General features: G+C 31.1%; 1 protein-coding gene across 3 annotated transcripts; it reads right to left on the bottom strand.

Moving 5' to 3' along the window:
• Positions 1-48: 48 nt before the first annotated feature.
• LOC132930916 (serine/threonine-protein phosphatase 4 regulatory subunit 1-like) lies at positions 49-25,754 on the bottom strand. Of its 3 annotated transcripts, XM_060997034.1 has the most exons (15): positions 24,746-25,754; positions 19,131-19,287; positions 10,933-11,042; positions 10,716-10,855; positions 10,515-10,661; positions 9,009-9,179; positions 8,631-8,926; positions 6,245-6,346; positions 4,924-5,032; positions 4,777-4,864; positions 4,424-4,707; positions 4,192-4,353; positions 863-1,084; positions 522-798; positions 49-455 (listed from the first exon to the last, which is right to left on the bottom strand). In XM_060997034.1, the coding sequence occupies exons 1-15, from the start codon at positions 24,813-24,815 to the stop codon at positions 322-324; spliced, it is 2,469 nt and encodes an 822-aa protein (XP_060853017.1). In that variant the 5' UTR covers positions 24,816-25,754; the 3' UTR covers positions 49-321. The 3 variants fall into 3 exon arrangements, with proteins under 3 accessions (XP_060853017.1, XP_060853018.1, XP_060853019.1); XM_060997035.1 differs by lacking the exons at positions 19,131-19,287; positions 24,746-25,754 and adding an exon at positions 15,072-15,810; XM_060997036.1 differs by lacking the exons at positions 19,131-19,287; positions 24,746-25,754 and adding an exon at positions 13,895-14,087.
• Positions 25,755-26,295: the final 541 nt, after the last annotated feature.

Genomic DNA, 26,295 nt, shown 5'->3' with positions numbered 1-26,295 from the left:
ACTATTCAGTAGGAACATAGATTGGTCAATAATAAAAACATTAAAATATTATATTGCAAAAATAAAATGTTATTCATCTCAATATATATTTAAATATATATATAAATTGAGATATATGTATATATCTCAATTAATACAATAATAATAATAACAATAAAAATAATAAAAGTTTTTTTTATAAATAATAAACATATTAAGTTTTTATTTTTCATATTATGCATAATGTTGGCACAGCCATTTTTGAATAAAATTTATTGTGAATAACTGTTACTATAAAATTAAAAGTATATAAAAGTAATCGCACATGTAAATAAATATTAATTAATTAGCACTTATACCAAATCCCCGGTTGCTATCAGCAAAATAACGAACATCTCGGTCTTCGTCTCTTCTTAACCTTGTAAGAGTTTCAGTGAGTACATTATGCTGAGGATTTTGTAGATCCATAAAAACCGCTGTAATAAATATATATATATAAGTATAAGATTAGTTTTAACTATATTACTTTCTTTTTCACTTACAGTTATTTACAACTTGAGTATAGAGAGTTTTGGCTACCATTAATCTAACATTTGGTACACGGTCAGAACCCAAGTTAAGTAAACAAGGCATTAATTCATTATTGAAATCTGCTGTAGATAAACACCGGTCACCATAGTTCAATATGTATGAGCAGATTTGGGCAAACATTTGTCGTCTACTCCACAAGTCTGCTCGTCCAAAACGTGTAACTAGCTCATTCAACATCAATCGTTTTAAACTAAGATTTTTATTAAGTACCACCAATAATTCAGGAACCTAATAACATAAAAACAGTTAATTTGGTCTTTGAAATTCAATATAAGTGATAAACATTTATTACCAGTGATAAAGCCGACTGGCGAACAGATGATATTCTGTCCATGAGTAAGGACAAGCACACCTCGTGTATATGATGATACATATCAAGTGGTGTGAATAAATGTAAAGACTCTGCTAATTGTTCACAGAAATTTTGTCGAAAACGCCAGTTCCATTCGTAATCTGTTTTCAAAAATCGGCACATCATAGGTGCCAAATCGCTACGTACAGTCACCGATAACATCTAATATAACAAAAACAATATATTAATAATTTACTTGTGTTGATGAATGATCCATTTTTCTCTCATGTTGAATTAAATTTAACTACCTATAAACAGATATGGCGAACATATGTCACATGATGGCAAAATTACTTTATTTTATTGATTGATCTTGCATTTAATGAAAATAAAAAAAAAGAGAGGAAACAGTTCCTTGCTATTACTATTTACTATAAAATAAAGTTATCAGTTATATTCCATAAAATTAAGGCCAAAGATATTCTGTATATCCACGATTAAGACTTTCTGGTTCAATTAAAGGTAAGTATTAAAAATCTATTCAGTTAATGCATAGGAAATATTTTTCTTTATAAAATATATAATAGGTACTTTTAGGTACCTTTATACTCTAAACTGAACTAGAAAGTTTTAATCATGGAAATACATATTATCTTTGTTCCTATATTTTACTTTACGCTAGTAAATGCTGATATGGCAGACCGCCTTAATATTAATGTCAACATATATGATATACATTAAGAAAAATTTAATTTCCCACTATGAATTATTTCAAATCAAAACTAATATAAATATACAGTGGAAACTTTATAAGTTAAAATTCAATTGAAATGCAATGCAATTTTTTTGATTCGTTGAGGTTTATGAGTTAGCAAGGGATTTAAGGAAAAATTTGACTAAAAAGAGTTTTTAAAATGTATGTACATATATTTTAGTTTTTAAATTATTATACAACTATAGTATAACATATATAATTATAGTGTTATTGTTATTATATTTTTAAATAATTACATTTGATACCACCAGACACATGTAAATGACAATACTGAATGTAGTAAAAACAGATCAAAAAAATACAATAACACGATTAGATTAAATTATTCATCATTATCTGTCTATACATTTGGAACTCAGAATGTTAGAGTAGTGATAACAATAGTTTTTTTTTTTTAAGTAATCAAGGTTTCAAAAAAAATCGCTAATATTGTCATACCTAACATGAATGTTATTGTTGTTAAATCATTTGTCTTAAGCGCGAGAGCCAAAGGCAATCGATATCCTGTCATATAAGATCATTTTGAAATATTTTACTTAATCTTATGTTACATTAATTATAAGTGATATATATTTTATTTAATATTCATTAAATTTATAATCAGATAAAATTTAGGTAGAAGTTCATCACTGAAGTATCAGATGAAACACGGACCATAAGTTTTTCATCATATTATAAATACATTTTCTTAACAATTGTCAATAAGTAAAAAAATATGATCTTTTGGATTTCAATGTATTAAACTCAGAAGTTATTTGGAAAGTATACATCACTGAGGTATCAGATGAAACACGGACCATAAGTTTTTCATCATATAATAAATACATTTTCTTAACAATTGTCAATAAGTAAAAAAATATGATCTTTTGGATTTCAATGTATTAAACTCAGAAATTATTTGGAAAGTATTCATCACTGAGGTATCAGATGAAACACGGACCATAAGTTTTTCATCATATAATAAATACATTTTCTTAACAATTGTCAATAAGTAAAAAAATATGATCTTTTGGATTTCAATGTATTAAACTCAGAAATTATTTGGAAAGAATCATCACTGAGGTATCAGATGAAACACGGACCATAAGTTTTTCATCATATAATAAATACATTTTCTTAACAATTGTCAATAAGTAAAAAAATATGATCTTTTGGATTTCAATGTATTAAACTCAGAAATAATTTTGGAAAGTATACATCACTGAGGTATCAGATGAAACACGGACCATAAGCTTTTCATCATATTTAATAAAAATTTTGGTATAAATCAATTTCTTTTCTTTTTAAAATAATATAAATAAAGTAGTTAACAATTTGATGTTTGTATTGAACCAGTTACTAAAAACCAATTAAATAGGCATATTAACAATGTCAATAGATTAGTTGAATAAATAGAATACAATTATTAATCTAAATAATTTGAATATTTAACTGTGTACAACAAAATAATAAAAGTATGATTTAAGTTTTTACGATAAATATTATTTTGAATAACAAATTTTTAACTAAAATAGTTATTAAAAAAATTGAAAAATCAGAAAATACTAATACAAACATTAGGTAAAAATTTCAAGTTTCAAGTTATTCATTTTTGAATTACAAAAAATACAATTAAACCTATTTTAAGAATGGGATTTTTTTAAAATTCCAGTTATTTTTCATTTCTTTTCAATTTTCAATTACACTTGAAATGTAACTAGATTAATTTGCTACCAGATACCACAATAAAAGCTGAAATTCGAAGCATTTTCACTACTCTAAAAGGAAATGAGACAAAAAAATGAAAAATAAAACTATGGTTGAAAAGATAAAACATCAATTTATATCAGATAAAATTTAGGTTCAGGTTCATCACTGAGGTATCAGATGAAACACGGACCATAAATTTTTCATCATATAATAAATAAAATATTTTAATAATTCAATAGAATTCTACATGAATAATGGTAGATTCTTTGCAGCATCTGGACACCATGCTGTTCAAATGATTCCACAGAAAAAACAAATCTTAAAATATGCACATTAACCTAAAAGTTATTTTAGAAAGTAAATAACTAGGATATCAAATTAAAAATGGTTTATACGTTTTTTTATAATATTTAAAATATGATATTTTAGTTCTCAATAGAATCGTATGGAAAAAAACAATCTCATTCTTTTACATATAATATATTATAAACTTACACAGTGAGCTATTTAAATGTCTATACTCATTATTAATTTAATTAAAAATTTTCTTTTAGATGTAATAGTAAAACTTAATTTTTTCTAAAAAAATACTTAGGGGTTGAATAATTACTTAGCTTATCTAAGTTTTAAATATTTACAACCAATAGTTATGTTTTTATTTGTTACATAAGAAATATACAAAATGATGGTACAAATTTATTTCATAACAAAAGTAAAAAAAAATATAGTCTATATTATATTATATATTATAGTATATTTTGGCAAGATATAATTATTAGAATAGGGTTATCATAGATAATCACTTTAATACCAGATACAGCTGATTAACTCACCAATCTACCAACATTATTTTATATTAATTTACCTTAAGAAAAGCAGCAAAATTGTCTATGGCACCAGACCGTACTTCGTCCAAATCCAATACAAGAGACTCAAATATAGGTAAAAGATCTCTGGATGTAGCTTCTTCACCAATGTAAATAGCCAATTTATGAATGTAGGATGCAGCCTTTCTTCTAACTTTCCACTAAAAATTAAAATTAGAAGTAATATTATATGATTTGAAAAATCACTTAACAGATTTTCAAGCAACATACAGATCTGTGTGAAGCTAGAACATAGTAAGTATGTCTGAGCAATGGCCAGTGAGTAGGACCTATAGTAACAAGCACTGCGGGTAACATACATGCACATTGAGATGCAAGATCACTGTCATCAAATGCACCAGCCATGTCAGCGTAATGATCAAGCAGTAACGTAGGTACAACTAGATCATGGCCATTGAGTTCAGTAGCTGAAGGTTTAGAATCTCCATTACCTTCTTCTAAAATTGGTTTTACTTCAAACTCAGATTTTTTCATTTCAGTGCAATTCAAATTAGCTAAAAAAAATACATTATTTAAAAAAAATACAATTTCACGAATCTATTGATTTATTTAATGCAACTTACAATTGTTATTCATCGGCACATACCACAACTTATTTGGTATCATGGTTTGAAGTCTTTCAACTTCAGATTCCCTATCATCACAATCATTCTGCAATAGAAAATAAGTTTAGAAAAACTATTGAATAAACAAAAAATATAAGCATTTACTTCAAAACTAAAAGATGATTTTGTATCACAGATGGGTTCTCTCCAATATGCAAAAGTGCTATATAATTCTTCAGATTCAGTCTTAACATTATAATCAGCAACCCAAAATCTAAAGATAAAAGATCATAAAGCATTTATTAATAAAAATAAAATTATTACCGATATTGATTCAATTCACCTTTTGTAGATACAAAATAAAAAGTAACTATGATTAATACTAGTTTACTATTTATTTAAAATTTAGTATAATCATGTTAGAAAACTACATAAATTCAACAAATTCAACTTAATCAAATATAAAGGTTAGAATTTAAATAAATTAATATTCTAAAAAATAAAATTTAATTATATCAATATGGTTTCAATTCACCTTTTATAGATAAAAAGTAATTGTGAATAATATTGATTTAATATTTAGTATAAGCCTATTAGAAAACTTGCACTACCTAATCATTAAGGTACCAAGACAAGCAAATAGGCTAAAATGCATACTAAAATATAATAGATAGAATTGGAAATAATATTCTAAAAACAAAATTTAAATATACCAATATGGTTTCAATTCACCTTTTATAGATAAAAAGTAATTGTGAATAATATTGATTTAATACTTAGTATAAGCTTATTAGAAAACTTGCACTACCTAATCATTAAGGTACCAAGACAAGCAAATAAGCTAAAATGCATAGTAACATAATATAATAGATAGGATTGGTAATAATATTCTAAAAACAAAATTTAAATATACCAATATGGTTTCAATTCACCTTTTATAGATAAAAAGTAATTGTGAATAATATTGATTTAATACTTAGTATAAGCTTATTAGAAAACTTGCACTACCTAATCATTAAGGTACCAAGACAAGCAAATAAGCTAAAATGCATAGTAACATAATATAATAGATAGGATTGGTAATAATATTCTAAAAACAAAATTTAAATATACCAATATGGTTTCAATTCACCTTTTATAGATAAAAAGTAATTGTGAATAATATTGATTTAATATTTAGTATAAGCTTATTAGAAAACTTGCACTACCTAATCATTAAGGTACCAAGACAAGCAAATAAGCTAAAATGCATAAACAAGTACTTAAATATAATAAGTAGATTCTTTAGATATAATTTAATTACATTGATTTGGTTTCAATTCACCTATTGTTGGTGATTAGTAATTTATAAAAATAGTAAACTCTTATTAGATAACTCAAATATAGGTATAAATAGTAATTTGCATAAATAAAAAATATATAACTCAAACCACGTCAAAAAGCGATTATTATAAACATGCTATCTAAAATTTCATTAATATATTACTTATTATCATTCTTCATTGTTGTTTCATTTGACCAAGGTTTTTCTCGATCCATTAACAATTCTGTAGCTTTAAAATATTCTTGACTTGTTTGACACTTCATACTGGAAAAGTTATTGACAATTAGAAATATTTAATAATACATTTTAAACAGAAGTGTATTTAAGAATTATGCTTTAAAAAACAGTGAATAGAATACATATACAAGATATAGTTGATTTGGATAATTATAAAAAATTAATCCTAGCAGAACAAAAATATATTACATGAAATAACATATAAAATATTGTGATTTGTGAAAGCATTCAAGCCAAAGTTATTATTTGATTTTATATTTAAAAAAAGATTTAGTTTAAGTAGAAAAAAATAATAGTAAAAACTTATAACACACAACATAAATTAAAACATGCTACATAAATGCTAGAATCCAGTAGTTATTATATTATATTAATAATAACAAAGAATATGAAACCATCAATGTGCTTCAAACATTTATTTTAAACAATATAACACAATATATTCAAAAGGCTGTCTTTAACTTTTTTGAAGCTCTAGAGTGGTATAATGGGGTCAAGATTTGGATAGAGTACTATTAATTATTTTTTTATTTTTTATTATTATAACTATAAACGATTATCCTTTTATCTTTCTCGAAATAATTATATTTATCGGTAATAAATATTGATTATCAGTTGGTGATCTTGCAGGAGCTGAAGGGGGTCCTAGGCATGTGCCCAATGGGAAGAGATGCCTGAATATATTTAACCAAATATTTATATTAATCCTTGGCCTGGTTGTGAGAACAACTCTACAACACAATAAGGACTAGTCCCTTATCCCCTGGTCCCATAAATAAATAAAAATGGTTAGAAAAATATTATTTTCTCAACCTGTCATAAATATAACATTAATTAACGCATGTACAATAATTTAAGGTTGGCATCACATTATTTGTTATAGATTAACATATACATTGTGTATCATATTTGAGTATATTTGTTGTGACTGTAAAAAAAAACATTGTTTAAATAAAAAAAAAATCCTTTAAAATTTAAACAACATCAACAAGGACTTGCATAAACACATAAAATAAAAACTTGTAGAAGACGCTAAAAGAACAAAAACTAATAGTTTAATAATAATTCTGGCCAAATTGCAATGCATATAAAAACAAGGTAGATGATACCATTCAGCAAATAATAAGTATATATTATGAACATTGTTAATTGACACCATTTAGCGCAATCCACAGTGAATGTGTTAAGCCTAAAGGAAATATCATATAAAATGAATTTTTCAAAGTTTAAATTGCGTGCTAAAAATGTTATTTAGTTAGATTTACTCACTGCTTATAGTATAATGAAGTTTTACATTTATCTTATACATACATATCATTTTTAATAATCCCATTAAATATTATACCTGGACAACATTTAGTATCATAAATATGACCAATATTCAAATATTATAAAGGATAAGTAATATCATCTGTGATACAGACCTTAAATGTTTGCATAATAGGTCTTATGGCTTATACCAAAAATTAGTTAAAGTCAGGGAGTTTAAAAAAAAAAACATTGAATTGTGTTGATTGTAAGTATTTTGGAAGTGTGGTATCTACCAGAATGCATTCCAAACAGAAATGATGTTGATTTTATATGTATAACAAGATATTTGTTATCACAGTCAGTTATTACAGTGCAGAGTGCATTACGGATGTTGTTTGTAACCAACTGCATCCTTCCTCTAATGTCTATGGAATTTGTATTGTACATGCTTTTACAATGGGAAGGGAAAATAATATTTTTATAATCGGTAATAATAATTATATTGAGACTGGAGAAGGAATGAGAATAAGGTCTGTATATAATGTATTCTCTCTTCTCAACCTGAGTAGGGATACACGCATAACATATTCATGAACATGGATAAAAGGAATTTAAGTTAGCAAATGACTTGATTGTGCACATACGAATAATGAATAAGTATATTTTAAAATTTGAATAGAATAGATAAAACTCGAATAGTTAGGAAGGATATAACAAAAATTATTTCATTATATACTTCTATAAATTGTGTGGTAATTTATTCAAAACTAAAATTATCATCCAACCACTCCATGCATACTCAATACATACCTGAAATATATTCCATATATGAAGTGGTTATAACCAATGAGTAGTCGAATCAGATAAATTTGGATGATTAACCATCACTATGTTTCAGATGAAACGTGAACCATGGATAACACACACCATTCATATTTAAATTTATAATTTACTAACAGTATTGTTTTTATGTACTGAAAACCATATGGGGACTTTTCTAAAGCCAGGAATAGAGCTATGCATGTGTGTATAAACTGTTTTAATATAAAATTGAACTTACGTAATATAATGTAAATCATCAGTGAAATTGCTGACCATCATTAGTATAAAAGTACGAGTAGTAACCAATGATGTAACAGCAGGATTTGCATAGGTCGTAATCAATGGACCTAAGTTTTCTAAAGCTGTCTGTCTTACAAATTTACAACTGTCACTAAGTAATCGTCCAGCTGCATCAGTTATAGGACCTCGCCTTAAAGTATCATCACAACATACTGATAATGGTGTAATAATGTCAGCACATGTTTTACGAATAGTGCCCACACGATCATTACACATTTCAAAATAACGAGGCAACTATAAATACAAAATAAATAAGAATAATTAAGCAAATAAAAATACTTTCTTAATGATAAAAACTAAAAACAAATTAGCTTACCAATACTTTAGTTTTGTGATCCATGTCTAATGCATGGCCAAGTTCAGGAAAACTCAATAAAGCAGCAAGTCTGACATAAATACAATCACTATGGCTTTTGTTGATTAGGAATGGCAATACAGTTTTGCACAGCACGTTGTCACTTATTTTAAGGACAATTTTTCCTACTAACTGATAAAAAAAAAAAAATATATATATATACATATTTATTAATAATTCTTAAATTTTAAATTAAAAATAATTAATTATGAAAAATATTATTATATAAATATTAACAGTTATAACAATCCTGAACAAAAAAAGATATAGATTGTAGAAACTGCAGCGCTCATACAAAGCTGGCTGTGATACGATATTAATTGAATTTAAAACGAAAACCAGAACGTTTCACAACCACTTTGACGAGAACCACAATTCCTCAGTTATCAATGAAATGATGGCCGCTCCATGAAGAAATCTCAACTCGTAACGCTCATCAAAGCTGGCTGTGATATGACTCAATATATCAACATTTCACAGTTACTTTGTGAGCATCTCAAGCCAATAAACAGTTGATTTGAAGACTACGATTAGCCGCCAAAATTGTCAAAAACGGCTGTGATATGAATATTAATATCAACACGTCACATCCGATTTGACCATTTGGACGCCTTCGAATTATTATCATACTGGAATAGTCAATACATTTTAATTTATTATAAGTGTTTTCTTTGATAATAATTAAATTATACATAAACAACATTGTGTCATAAAAATATATTTTTAATACTAATAAACATAATACATAATAGTAAAATAATACAAAAATTTTATTTTATATTATATAAATATAAAATAACTGCTAATAATTTATAATTAAGCGTATTATTAATGATTAAACAATACTATTTATAAGTTTTAGGCTTTTCTACAGAATTTATAAATTCATATTAACAATGCATATTCCTTTAAATAAAAAATGCATAATGTAATCTAAATAAAACAATCATAAATTATTTTAAACAATGTTAAAAAGTTAAATATAATTAAAATACTTATCACCGAAGATAAAATGAAGGTAGATCAGTCGATTGTACCACACACATCGGCTCATCAAAGTGGCTGTGATATGAACAGTAAAAAAAAAACACTTCACATCCATTTTGACGGCCTATGTTGGGCATTAGGTAGATTTGAAAACGGTTGACCAATATCGATCCGGTGCTCATCAAAGCTGGCTGTGATAGTCAAAGAAAATGAACACTCTACGACAGCCCGCTTTGACGGCAACAGATCGACTCCAAAGGCAAATAAATTTGCTGTTGTTTAAAATCGATGCAACATGAAAGACAAGATAGTGAGACAATCATAAATATACCACATCTCACTACCCATGTCTTTCAACAGGCAACGATCAAATTATCAAAATGGAATTATTCTTAAAATATAATTTTTAATTTAAAAACTTAATAATTTAAATATTGTGTATGTAGAGATAAAAACAAAGAAAGAATCACAATTACTTACTGTAACAATGTTATTTTGTACATGGAGATCATCTGTGGAATTGGCAGCTAATATAAGTGCTGGACATACAATGTCTTCAACAGTCTTGTTGTCGATCACACCTTTACTTATAATGTAAGTGAGAACCATCTGTGCTCGCATTATTACCTATTTCAATAAAAATATTATTCACTATTTATTTTATGGATTATATTAATTTACCTGTTCTGCTGGATCAGATAATGCTTTGATAATAGCTGGGAGTAAGAAAGAATGTATATAAGATCTGAGGTTCTCATGTTGGTGAAAAATTGTGCATAAATAACCAACAGTGCTGACCGTGTCGAATCGCATTAGTTTGTCTGTAATATTATAATAGTTAGAACATTTGAAATACAAATTGAGAAGGTATACATTACGTTAAAAAAAAAATAAATACCTTCGTCTTTTGTCATTTTTTCTATCACAGTGAGTATGTCCGGAATCATTTCTAAATGATCCTTTATCACAAATTTCATACAGCATGATATATATTTTGGAGTGGTATTCCTATATACAAACAATTATAATATAATTAAAGTTCAAAAAAAAAAAATCATAATTTATAATATACAAATGAGTCACAGAGAATTAGTCACTGCATTTCTTAATTAAAACTATATAATTTAGTTTTATGAGTCAAATAAATTAGGTAACATTTCATTGAAGAAATTTTAACTATTCAAAAAATTCTAAAAATTTATTCCTTAAATTATAACTTCATGAAAAGCTTTTAATATCAACTTTCAAAATGTTAACATATTATATAGGTTCTAGTTCATGCAGAGAGAATCATACTAAATTTATATAGAATTCTACAATTTAATATCAAAATTATGCTAAAAACATGAAATCAATAAATGTCCTTAAATAAACAGAATAAATAGGTAATAGGTAGTAAATATTAAGTATCTATTACCTATTTATTTAATGATTGATTTTTTTAAGTTGAAAATGAGCAGACACTTAAAAATATTTTGTTTTAATAATAAACATAGTATAAGTGCCTACCTATCTAATATTTATTAATACATAGGTTGAAGCCCTACATCAAAATAAGTGCATTACAATAACAAATAAATATTTTATTTGTGTTAAAATAGTTTTAATACAAGTGATTGATAAAATAACTAAGAGAAGTTACACTATTGATACATGATAATCATTGGTTGGGAAAAGCAAACATTGCATATAACATTTTCATTATTTTTAGCACTCGCATCATTTTGTGTTGTTTTAAATAATTTTATTCATTTTAAATTAAAAATATAGATAGTTATTTGAATAGGTATAAAATACAAATTATACATGTAAATAATAAATATTGAATTAAAAAAATAATAGAACGATAACATAAAATTAGAATAATAAATAAGTTCACAATAATGCGATTTTTCAATTTTAGTTCATTCTCAAAACCGTTTACATTAAACAAATTAAGTTTTGAATTATGCAAATGACAATATAAATTTTCGAAAAATAGTATAAATAAAAAACAATTAATGGCATTTGATTGTAAGTAAAAGAATCGTAAAAATAAAAGATGTCAATCCAAACGGATATTTCAAAACTCCTGTTAACATTCGATCAATCGAGGCGGAAATACATTTTCTATTTCGTTGTTAACGCGTCATTTCAACCGGTGGGCGTTGTTGATGGACAAACCATAAAATTACGTATGGTGGATATAAATAAAATAAATGTCACGTATGAAAATGTTTAAAATGAGTAACGACGACCGATTGATAAAATGTGAGTCATCGGTATCCAAATATTGACACCACCCCGTATGTTAAGGTCAAAACCACAATACCATAAGATTTTCATCGATCAGAAATATCAGGTATTAACACGACGCACGTTATTTACATCAAATACAATAGTGTATATAAATTATAAAAAAACACAGTGCAATAATCATAAATCAATTAACGCATAGGAAATAAGTTTTTTTTTTAACTAGTTAATAAAAAACAGTAGGTATTATCTATTCTAATCGGCTCATATACCTATATATTACGCGTAACAAAAATTTTAGGTAGCGTAAGAAAATGTAAAAGGTAAGAGGAAAAAATTTCGAAAAAACATTGGTATAAATAATTAAATAGAAAACCAAAGCTATATTGAATGTTTAGATATTATATCGACCGAATTATTCATCGAGTATATTTTGGGGTATACGACGACCAGGAGGGATCTGCGAGTGAAAGGGAAAAAAATATAATAATATAACGTCACGGCGGCAGCGTTTACATTTTTAGGGTGTGGTGGGCGTTCTAAACATAATAATAATAATAACGCGTAGTAACAGGGGTTGAGATATGCAGTGTGTGTGTGTGTGTGTACGTTCCTGATCGTAATAATTCTCTCTTACGACGACTACACCACACATTCGGTCCAAACGTACGCAGCACACACACGCACAGGACTACCAACCAACCCGCACAGGAAAGGGGGAGAGCGAGCCTGCGAGTCAGACAGACAGCCAGCCAGCGTGCGAGTGCAACGCGGTGCACATTTGAACCGAATTACATCAACAAAAGGGCAGCACCTCGACGGTAACGATGCCACTATAAGCCCATGCGGGGAGACATAGGAGGGGCATAAGAGGACGTGCCGCCGACGGGCCGGTTCAAGGTCAACGGCTCTAAATTAAACGCGGATGATACGATTATTATTATTATTATTTCCAAGTCATCGTCGGAGAACGCGCCGACGACGTAACTACGATAATAGCTTAAACGGAAAAAACGCGCACGTGGTTTATTTATTTCGTAAAATAATCATCACCATCGAATGAAGATGATAAATAGTATTGTCCCACACGTACAATATACGAACGTGGAAACGTTTATATAGTTCGTGATAGAGTGATACTAAAATGGAAGGGCGCACACGACGATATTCAACGTGTGCGTACATAATGTACACAGACACAGTCAACACGCGCGCCGTCTACGCGACCACACACGCACACGATTTTCAAGTTCAAAATCGCAGTCTGTGCTATTCATGTTCGCGCGCGGCCGTTAGACATTGGCGACTGTGATCTGATGCGCGCGCATATTAGCGAAAACAAAACGTTTCAGTCGTAAAACTACATTATCGTTTTGTAGTGATATATATATGTCTTTACTACGTAGTAGTAGTACGCGCATTTACGAGTCCGGAACACGACGATAAAATGTTTCCGTCTGTCTGTCCGTCTTTACGACGAAAATATACAAGGGGTTGATTTCAAGGGTCAAAGAAACGAGTATCGATAATGATAACAATAATAATAATAATAAAGTTGTCGGGCGTTGTCGTAAAACGTCCCCGTCGATAATAATAGTAGTCGGTAGTTACTACTCGGTACTCACTACCGGCGGGATGACACTGACACACGGAATCCCCGTGCGATCGATAAATATTTTTCTCCCTCCAATAGCACGTCGACGCCGTTGCCCCTGGTCCCCGCCACCGACAACCATGACCGCGCGAGGCCGATGTAGTACACGAGCTTTCAGCGTGGGCAACTCGCCACCGCAGACTTATGCCGCTCTGCAACTTACACCAAAGGCAAACAAGCGGCAATATTGTTTTCGACTAACATCGACAACAAAATAGCGGGTGCATTACAGGAATTAAGAATTTATTTTGATTTTTTTTTCCTCTAAAATCATCAATTCTTTAAAGCCTGTCACCCGCAAATCGAACCACGTGGTGAGACGGCACCGTTTTACTACGCCTCGAACGCCATCAGTGATAGTGGCGATGCCACGGAACACTGCAGGAATGTCGTGCGAGTGCGACTGGCCATCTGCACAGCGCGCCAGAAGGATAAAAAAAAATGTTTTGTTTTAAAAAATAACGCGCCTGCCTCCAGCAACACACTTCCGGCGGCAGCTGCGGCACAGTCTGAGCATTCGGACGATTTTCCATCCGGTTCTCGCACGACACACATGATACACGACGACGATCGTATTATAATATAATTGTTTTCCCCTCAAACGGTGGCGGTAAGCGACGAAAAAGGTCAAATCCGTCTGTGACCACGACATGTAACACATGTGTGCGAGTTGGTCCCCCCACACATCACTGTTTTCATGTGTGCAACGAGCACGCACGCACATGCATACACATTACACACACGCACGCACATATATACATATACAAACGGCGGTTCATTCATGAGGACGAACGATGAGGTGTGTTTTAGAAGGGGTCAGGAACGCCGCCGTTTGGTTACTGGCTACGGCACACCGTCACAACAAACGAGCGGGTTCATTGTCGGCCGGTCGAGTTAGTTACTGCGTAGAAAAAAAGTTAACAGTCATTCGGCCGCGTTGTACCCCAACATCACACATTCGGTCGGAAATCGTAACGGAAATTACGATTGTTACACGAAAGCCTCGTGCGCACTCGTAAATCGTATCACAACGTTCCACTACTATTAAAATAATGAGACGCACATTATCGGGAATCGAGAGTGGGGCAAGGAGAAAAACGCGGGAAACGCAGTCTCCGAAATTAGTGAATAAAACGACGTCTCCTTACCTTGCCGGACACGACTGTGTTGATTACAGTACGATCGCGCATTGCGCTCTGCAACTGGTCCTGATGCAGTTCACCTGCGCAGGAATAATCGAAAAACATCATACACAGAACAGCGAACAGATATCGTAAACATGAAAAGTTATTGTACGTTAATATAAATTCAACGATTTAATAAGAAAAAAATTTTTTTTAAACAAATCACAAAATCGAAAACTGTTCGTAATAAATACACGGACGATTTTTCAGAGGAAAAACACGCGTGTACTGCAGCACACGGAGGTTTAGAGCGCGCGCGCAGAGAAAGCGAAAAGGCGGCGCGACAAAACTGCACACACACACGATCCGCGCGGACGGCACACACTACACTACAACTAGTACAACTACGACGCTATATGGCGGTGGTCGTGTGAACAACGAAGGCCGGCGGCGGCGGAGCGTACCGCCAGAAAGAGAAATGAGAAAGCGACCGACGCACACACACTCGCGGTGGAATGCGCGCGCGCTCACGTGAACGTGTACAAATAAAAAAAAACTGTGCGACGCTCATCAGGCCGGTCGTACGTGTGCGTGCGTGAGCTTGGCGGCGGTTACGGGGGGGAATGAAAAAAAAAATACCGAACCAAACTAAACGAAATAAAAATACAAACGGGGACCGGGTCCAGTGGGACCAACGGCCGGGTATCCGGTGCGACTACAGTGCCGCCAACGTGCGTCAGTCCGGAGGGCGGCGAGCACGCGCGCGTAAAATAGAGACCGGCAACTACGTATCAGAGTCGTACCCAACGTCAAAATAAACACCGGTCGCGTACGCTAGGCGGGGCCGCCCTTTTCGGCCGGCGGTCAATGATAAACGACGTGCGTGCGAAAACGCCCGGAAAAATAAGGGCGGCCCCGTCACCCAACGCGCTTTCTCCGCCGCGGGACGCTTTCGGCGGCAGCGCGCGCGCGGGGGAAATCGATTATTGGCACGCGACGACCGTGAAGAACTATACACCACCACGGACGGGATGCGCGCGTCTGTGTTCTTCGGAGGGACTCGCGCCGCGCCCCTGGTAGGTAGTTGCGTTTTCCCCGTCCTGTCCAGCGACGAATCATTCGTGCGCGCCAAAGCTGACATCACTCTTTCATATTATTATCGTCTATACTACACCACGCTGTGCGTACGACATACACCGCTCATAGTAAAGACGAGCACCACCGCACGGCCGACTCGTTTTTTTTTTCATTCATTTAATTTCGTATGTTATTTTATTTATTTTTTTTCGACGTCGTCGTCGTCCGTCGTTATGGTCAGGTCGGTTCTTTTGATCAGTCACAACGACGTTAAAACGAGTCACGCACGCGGGGCTTTTGCGTGTATAGAACGTGCGGCGCCTCGTTTTGGCAGATGTCCAAAATCAGTCGACGACGCATTTTTATTTTTTATTCGTTACGAATCAAAAACGCATTCAACGCCGGCGCGTGTGGCCGACAAACTAGAATTTAAATACTTAAAAAAAAACCTCATGTCTGTAAATTATTGTGGGTATTATAGCAACCAGTAAAAATGTATAATAGGCATATTATATTCATACTATATATGTCATATTTCGCACTACATGGTAAAAGGTTTTACAAAATTACAAGTAAACAATAAATCAAGAAAGAACGTTGATGGGTTTCAGACTTTTCATTAAAAGACAATCACGACCAATTGTTTCATTATTTAAAATAGATTTTGTTAAATAAATTCTTTAAACAGACATACAGTAGATCTGTGTATGGGTTTTGAACAGAACATAAATGTTGATGATTTAAAATGAATAGTTATTTATTTAAATAATGATTATGATATAGTTAATTTATCTGTCTGTTAACCATCATAATGCAAATTTAGCAAAACGTTTTTTTATCGATGAAGATTGAGAGATAATACAAAAACAATCTCCCGTGGATTAAATATTGAAAATAATACTAATAAAAGTACAAATAGTAAACCCAATATTAATTATTTACATATATCACCAATTAATTTTAATTAAAAATGATTTATCCTCGTCCACACTTGAAATAAAATGCTTGTTTAAATTTATTTATTTATTTATCGTATGGCAACATGTTTAAATTATGGGTATGCGCATGGTTTTGTTTATATTCATATATCAATAGAAAAAAAAATTAAATATATAAAAAAACACTTATTTCTTTGTACACATTGATGGGGATTCTTACAAACAAGGACATAAATATTGACAAATGTAAAAACAAAAAAATAATATCTTTAAAAGATTTTGAAATAAACAGTAACGTGTATAGTACTTGATTTGATAAAAATCGTGTGGTCTTGAAAAAAATTCATAAATAACAAAAAGATTTTGTAAAATGTATCACAAATGCACAGACTATATAGATAGCATATAGTTTTTATTTAGCAACATTTCAATGACAGGTTAAGAAACTTAAGAATGCTTTACACAGACGACATTCAGTGCACAAAATAAATTAGTTTGTGAACAATGCACGGAGGTATTGGAAAGACTAGTGAATATTATTCTAAATTCAACCTACCCAGTACCCGACTACAAGATTTTTTTGAACAAGAATTGTAAACGATTGAAAAAAAATAAAACATTAAAATCCGGATTCAACAACCAGTTATTGGTTTTAAGATTAATGAATAGGCGCGATTTTTATTTATATTATTTTTCCATCAATATTTTATTTCTTTTGCGATGTTATACACACAAGTTCCTGAATAAATAGACCATCGAATTTATTTATTTATTTAAAAAAATAATATAATATTAGTAATTGCCAAATACCTAAAAAATGTATTTATTTTGTATCCGTCATGAAGTCGCAAATTTAAACAATAGTTATTTTTAAAAGGAAAAATAAGTTCATTACAGATTCTGCAGAAATTTTATTTCTGTTTAGCTGTTATGCCATGACGTATTGACCTACTTTATTTATATGCCAAACGATGCGAAGACTACTGACACACTGGTCAAACAAAGTTTTTAATTCCCCGAATTCGCTCGACGCAGGTGCATGGTCAATACCAATCATTCACGCTACGTAATAATAGATGTAAAAGATGTATAGATATTACTATATTAGGTGCTTTCATTAGTTATAGGTATATACGAGTACGACTATACAGAATCATGTATTAAAACTTTATGCTTACCGTGTATAGTTTTAATTGAATTTATTTTAGAAACACCGACATTAACAACATAATATTCACAATATTTATCATAAATTTTACTCTGTATTCAAAATCTTAAATTATGTGCTAAGACTACATTTGAAATCGTAATGTAGCGGACGTTAACTGTGCAAAGGAACAAAGCGGTTATACTACCAGACAGGAAGTAAGAGTTGATGCGTCTAGTTATTTATAGAATGGCCAGGGCACACACTGTGCAGTTTGAAATAAGGTACCACATGACCAACACATTCTGTTCGTATAATTACAAATGCTAACAACCACATGCCATGGGAATTATTGCGAAGAAGTTAAATTTTAGATATGTATTAATCACAAGTGGAAATTTCGAATTTTTTAATTAGCAAAATTTCTCATCCGACTGCGGGTCTCGGCCATTGGCAACGGGCAAAATTCTGCGATTTTATTTTAGCCTGTTATAAAGGTATGGTATATTTGACTGTCTGGCAATAACAGTAGCCAGTTGGCACGAATAAGAGAGTTTAAATTTAGACCACGGCTACAAAGACCCCCATGATTATTCTTCATGTACGACTACTTAAACGTTCACAGCGAATAGAAGAAAATGTCTAGAAACTACGTAATTGTATGAACGTGATGCAGCACGAGAGTCGAGAGGATACGATAGGGTCGAAAAAAAAGCAATGTTTGTTTTTAACTCGAGGGGTGCAAACAGCTGCATTCTTGTATACGTCTGTTTCCAAGAATAGTAGCAACCCTCGATGAAAAAAAGCCAGGTGGTTAGGAGGACTCACAGAACTAACCCCTCCCTCAATGCCCCGCCAATTTAATACATTCCAACAGTATACAGAGCGATACCGATGTTGGTTGTGATAATGTGATGTTACCTGATTTCTTCAGCCGACGCGTTGTACATCTGCTTGACGGTTTCGCTGGGCATGTTATCACTGTGTTGGTTACCTGCGAGATCGAATATTTCCATAGATTCGTCTTCGCTGGTCCCGTCACTATTTTGGATCATTAATCTTTCTATGCCGGCTCCGACTGTAACAAAACAAAATGGGCCAAATATAATATTAATAATGGTATCCGAGATAATAACTACAAATGTTTCTTATTTTTTAACTAAAACAAGAAATGGTCGAGTTTGTCTGCAGCAACATTCATCTCGAGACTCTCTAGAGTTACCTAATGGACAATCGTTTTTAATTTTATTTAATTTTCTGTTTTTATTATTTTTATAACCCCCCGTTACGTGATCGCTGATCACATATGTACACAGTACACACATATACATCACACCATGGTTTGTGGACGATCAACGCAGCAGCGTTTGGGTGGTCAAACAAGTTTGCCGTGTGGTGATGAGCATGGCACGCGGTAGAGCCAGACGATGGCAAAGAGAGGTGGCTGGCTAGCCGAGCGACGTCTGCATGGTTCATTGATCGCCTAGGAAGCTACGAGCGCGCGCAATGCAACTACGGCGGCGGCGGCGCTTATACACCGAAGACGCACAACCGCACCACGTGTCATTCACATGGGGCCGCCGCCGCCGCCGCCTCGTCCAACCGTTGTCGCTAAGGGCGTCGTCGACACTCGGCGACAGACTCAAGAAGTTTGAAACGAACCCTAAGAGAGAAAAATATAAACCGACCCGAAATATTATCTTCCCACGCACAATAATAATAATATAACACATATTTTCTGAGACGCATTCCTTTCGGCCAATATAATAAAGTTATCGAAAATACACGCACCACCGACACCCCAAGCGAGGACCAGAAGCACAGCATCTACGGCGGCAACGATGGCGGGTAAACAAGGGAAATGAATGCCAAGAATTTGTTCGACGGAAAACCGGTTTCGATTACTGTTAGTATATAAATATAATATTATGGTGTATGTAATAAATATACAACGCGGCAGTGGCGGCAATCCGTTGTGTGTGCGACGTGCGTCGAGAATAGAGACCGAATCGGTCCAATCGGGGGGACGCGTTATGCCTACTCGCACGAATCCCGCGATGTAAACAATGCTCGTCGCGCGTTATATATGTATATATATTTTTATGTTTGTATACACACACTATAATATTATTATGGTCCCAAGCAACTATTTACACACTGCACGCACAAACATAAATATAATATCGAACGTTTGTTTTTATTTATTTTTACATTTCTCTGGCCCCGAACAAGTACAAAGTTCAGAAACCACAAATACGCCTTCGATTGAGAATTGTCTGAATTGAGAAGACGGTTCAAAGCGAAATCAAACGCGTTTCACACAGCCTTCCACCTAGAACTTCTCCAAACATTGGTTATAACTAGGGATTTTAAAGGACTTTTTTTCATATTATATTAGTTTTCAGACAGCTATAAACAAATATTCCTCATCACAAAAAGAGTTTATTTTTTAAATTTAAACGCATATTTTACTGAATCTTATACTTATTCAAGACGTTTATATTTAGCTAGTTTTCAGTTAAGTTTTGCTACAAGATTATTGGTCTGTAATATTTAGAAAGATAGTTAAAAACATAATAACTTATTATAAGAAAAAACAAAAGAATAAATTTCAATTATCAATTATAAATAATTTATATGTAAAAAAAAAATGTAAAAATTGATTAATAAAAACGAAATACATTTTTCACATCAGGATAACCAAACCTAGTTTAATTAATCTATCTATACTATACAAATATAAAATTATTTTAAAAAAAAATCAATAATACAATTAATTATAATACACATTTAGTATTCTTTTATTTAGGCATACATACTACTTAAATTAAACATCTATCAAGTACATGCAGCAACATTTTTTTTTAAATTGTTTAATCTTACCAAAGGACTATTAGTAATTTTATAGTTTCTAGTTAACTACACAAAATATAATACTTCATGAAATATTTTTAGCTGCTATTTATAAAAAATTTTAAAATATAGTGAAAAAAGAATAAAAATATTCAATAAAATCCTTTGAAGATAAATAATGATAAAAGCTTAAAAATATATTTGAAAAAAATGCCTTGGTGAACCGATAAAATGTGCTGATGAATATGTGTGTGTGTGTGTGTGTGTGTAGTGAATAATAGACTGGTATGACTCAATTATTTAGAATTGAACAAAAAATAATTACGTCAGATAATTAGTTAGCTTGAACATGGGAATTTAGGTAATGCACTAATTATAAGAAAAAAATACGATTTAAATTAATATAAAATATTTCTCCTATATTATATCATTGAACTTTGATTTGTTGCATGTGAAATATAACAATAAAACACGTCAATTTTACCAATCTGTTATACAGTGTAATTATTGTCTTTAGATATTATCTAAATTATTTGTATAGAATAAAAATATCTACTATTATAAAACCTTAAATAGAGTTACAAATTATCAAGTAATCATTTAATTAATATTGAAAACTATACTTATTAAACTTATAATCTATGTATATAATATGAAATGGTAGTATTCATCTTTACCTACACGGGATCTAACTATCGAACACAAATACAAGTCATTAGAAAATCTTGATACTGTTAACAAAAATAATATACCTACTTACGATAATGTAACAAAGATCTACATTTGCATCAATAATAAAAACCTGACAAAAATGCTGGAATTATCAACATATCTTATGTTTTGTTTATAAAATACAAGCTCTGCTTTTAGGGGTAGCTGTAATATTGTAATTTATTGTCGAAAAACTGTTAATTATGAATGCTATTCTTACAATAAAGCTATTATTATTATTATAATTTGGTTTTGTTAAACTCAATAATAAGTTTTGTTATTTTTACAGTACCTAAAAAGCATATTTATTTATTAAATATTTTTAATATTCAATAATTTTATTTTATTTTTATCATATAATATTCTTTATTTGAAATAATAATCTAGATGCAATGCTTACATAATAAACTATACTATACAATTTCTTGTATAAATTATTTATTATAAATAATACAAGAATATTATATAATATATAGGACAATTTAAGAAGTTAAAATTGAGTTTTAAACATTTTTATCAATTATGTGTTTTAATAACCTAAAAATTAAATTAAATAAGTTAAAATTTTTCTAAACTGTTCATACATATTAAAACAAACCAAGCTTATCATTTTTTGCAGCTAACTTACATGATAAAAATAATACTTATCACTTAAGAGGACAATACCCTCGCATTTATTGTCTCCATCCTACAAACATAAGCAAAGTTGCATTCAGTCAAACCAACTGTATTTTTTTACTTTCTTAGCTTTAATATTAAAGTCTATTATCAAAGTTAAAGGTAAAACATTATCTGTATTTAAGTGTTGGCTTTTTTCGATATTTTAATTTTAAGCTAGATGAAAACATTTTCTACTTTTAATATTCATAATAGATACTTATCTTACTTTAAAATTAAAATATCAAAAAACTAATACTTTTAAGCAAAAAATAGATAATATTCTAGCCTTCAACTTTAATAATACAGCAATTCACTTAATATTAAAGCTAAGAATATACAATTGATTCTACTAAACACAATTAGTATATGTTTGTAAGACAAAGATAAGACAGATGGGGGTAGTGTCCTCTTAAATAATTATTAATATGTGTACATATCATATAGACTCATCTATATGATATGTACCTACATAATATATCATGTATTATTAAACTTTAAAAAAAACATTTGATGGCTGTTGATGCTTAAGGTCCTTTCCATAAAAAAATTAAAATCAAGTTTAAAATAGTTAGGAAATTTATATTTTAGTATGAATTTAAAAATTATAACTAACCTAACTTATAATAGGTGTTCTAACAGGTACTTTATTACTCTATCAAACAAACAAGCAAACAAAATAAATAATAATTCATAATATTTAAGTTCTATATTTTATTCAAAATTGTAATAGGCAACATTTGTAGAAAATAAATGTAATACTGAATAAATTAAATTCACAATAAATATACACAACATACATAAAAACCCCTTAAAACCTAGATTCACCAAAAGATATGTTAGTGATGCTCAGTTCATGAGGTAGGTGACATAGGTCTACGCCTAAGGCGGCATTTAATATTTTTGTATAATAAATTTGATGTAATATTTACATGTACGGGGCGGCAAAACTCAATATTGCCTAGGTGTGTCAAAACGCTTGAGCCGGGCCTAATAATTTTTAATAGTTAGGCTTGATAATCAAATATACTGTTAAAACATTAGGTGTTAGGCAGTTATATATTACTGACTTTTATTATATATTCTAAAAATGTATCTTAATTGTTTATATTATTTTACAAATAGTCAAATACCTTAAACCAAAAAACAAGTTATCAAACTTATCAAACATAACTAAACACACTGTTGGTAAGATATGAAAATACTCGTAAAAAATAAGAATCTTCTATTAGAACAAGGTTTATGTCTTATGTAAAGCATAATATACTTACAGCTTTTAACTATTCTTATCATTATGTTAGAATCAGGTAGGTATTCTTATAGTACCTACTCAATAGAAGTATTTATTTACTAATAATAGTATTAATACAATAATAACTTAGTTGATACAAGAAAATAAGTTCTAAAATTAGTTGACATAATTGCCTAAATACAATTCAATAACTTAGAAGAATTTATTTTTGTTAAATATTCATGGGTAATGCTATTAAAATAATTATTTTAGAATAATCACTACCTATATTGTATTAGTTTAAATCAGAAATATTGTAGTAATCATAGTATAAGTAGGTACTTTGAGATTTTAGATATCAATTACAATTAGATAATATAAGTACCTACATTTGATTAGAATGCAAAAATTAATGTAATGTATACCTACTATATTAATTATAAGTATAACATATAAACATAACTTTCCTAAAGTAAACAACTAAGTACATAAACATAAGAATAAAAAATGTATTGTTTGAAAAATAATGTACCCTCATACAAAAACATTTTCAAGGAATAGTAAACACCAACAATGCAAAACATGTCTACTCGCCCACACGACTTATTATTTATTATGACTATGGTAATTACTAAGTGTTGTCTGGCTATTTAAACCAATAAAAATATATCGATTTAAGCAGGTATCAACTAAAATCTATTTTCAATCAAAGAATATTGGTAGTCATACTTCATAATTATGATTAGATGATAATTAAATAAATCAAATACGTTATAGATAGTAAGTTATAGTTGAGTCTAAAGAACTATTTAATAACTGAATGTCCATAACCTAATAAATAAATAATAATTTAAGCATGAATATATTAGGTACCATTCACTATTTAAACCATAATGTGCGTTAAAATGAAACAATTAAACTATCTGTAACAGATACTGCCGTCAATATGAAATACTTCGGCATGAAGACATATTATGACAGTCTAAGCAAGAACGAAACGTCTCAATTGTATCATTAATACATACGATAAATTATCAAAATCTGGCGAACATAAGAGAGTAAGTAGCATGGGACATGAATTTACCTTGGACAAATGATCCCAGGAATAGCGACCTTTTGTTCTCTTGAAAAACCATGGCAGCAGCGTGGTGCATTTTGGGCGACTGAGGGCGCGCACTGTATTCTGGACACGGTGAAATGATATCCCGGATTAGATAGCGAGTTGATGTGGCGACCAAATCACCATGGACAGCACGTCAAAACGTAACGGAGGCAATAATCACTGGGGTCGTCAACAGTTGAAGCGGTCGGGGACGTGTATTAGTAATGTAAATCCAATCAGTACGCGACTACGACGGGAGAAATCGCGACAGAATAATAAATATTTAAAATAATATATTACACTAGGTGAAAAAATGCCTTAAAAAAAAACGGAATACCAAAATGAATAAAAACCAAAATGAAAATATACAAAAATGCGCGTATTACAAACGGTGCGTCGTACTATTATAACCGAAAACGTTTTACTACTATCACGACGACGACGATGACGGTATCGATTGTTGTTGGTGGTGGTGGCGGCGGCGGGGCATAGCGGAGCGGGCGAAATACACCGTTGCAACTCTCAGTCAGCGGCCTCCAGGGGGGGATTTTTCGCGCGCGTGTTGTGCTTTCGACACACGCGTGACGATGTTGTCGGGACTCGGGACTCACTCGCTCGTTAGTTATGACTTAAGAGGTCTTCTTCAGCATCAGTTTCTTAGTCGTCAACGCCACCACCTCCGTCCTCGCTTCACGTGTGTCCGACGGGTGAGTCGGTCGGCTGGTGTTCCGCGGGACGTGCAGTTTTAGAAAAAATGAACTGGACGCGTACGATATCACCTACTTGGTCTTCGAGAACTGTCTTGTACGGATGGATGGTACTTCCGAAAGGAAGCAAAATTTTCACTGAAACTGGCGGTGAAAATAATAAATAAAACTCTTATGATTAAAAAAAAATAGTATAAAATTCGTAATTAATAAAAAAAAAATTGCAATTTCATACACTCGTACACGCTCTATCGGCCTACACGCCGCGCGCCATAGCGTTAAACACCGTCAAAACAACAGAACGCAAACAAAGCGGACGCAGGCGGTCAACTGTCGTACAACGAATTACCAAGGAGATTGTGTGTGCGCGCACGTAGTGTTTTTACTCGTTACCAGATGTCGCTCTTATTATTCCAGTGACCGGTTATCACGCGCCAAGCACTTCATAGTCCATTCAGTTTTTAAAGTTTTAAATATCACGAGTCGAGACAACAGATTGATTTATGATTTGAATATACTTTATATTTTATGTCTAACTTAGGCGAAACGCTTAAGTGTCAATAATTCGTCTAAACGCCTTGCTGCTACTTTACCATTAAAAATATAATCAATATCCATAAAAGACATCTTTGTATTTAGAATGGGCACACGCAATTACACAAACCATACAGTACAGTCAGTACCTAATATACAGACCATAGAGTAAAGAATAAACAGACTCTCAAATTGTCTTCAACATTATACGATTCATATCGATTCCAACGGTTCAATTTACTTGCAAATTACAATATCGGTTAAAACTATTTTAAACCACTATTTTTATTA

This window comes from Rhopalosiphum padi, chromosome 4 (genome assembly GCF_020882245.1).
Source record: "Rhopalosiphum padi isolate XX-2018 chromosome 4, ASM2088224v1, whole genome shotgun sequence".
In the NCBI taxonomy this organism is placed as follows: domain Eukaryota; kingdom Metazoa; phylum Arthropoda; class Insecta; order Hemiptera; family Aphididae; genus Rhopalosiphum; species Rhopalosiphum padi.
The sequence above is the reverse complement of the archived record's forward strand: the minus strand, read 5'-3'. Positions and strand labels throughout refer to the sequence as shown.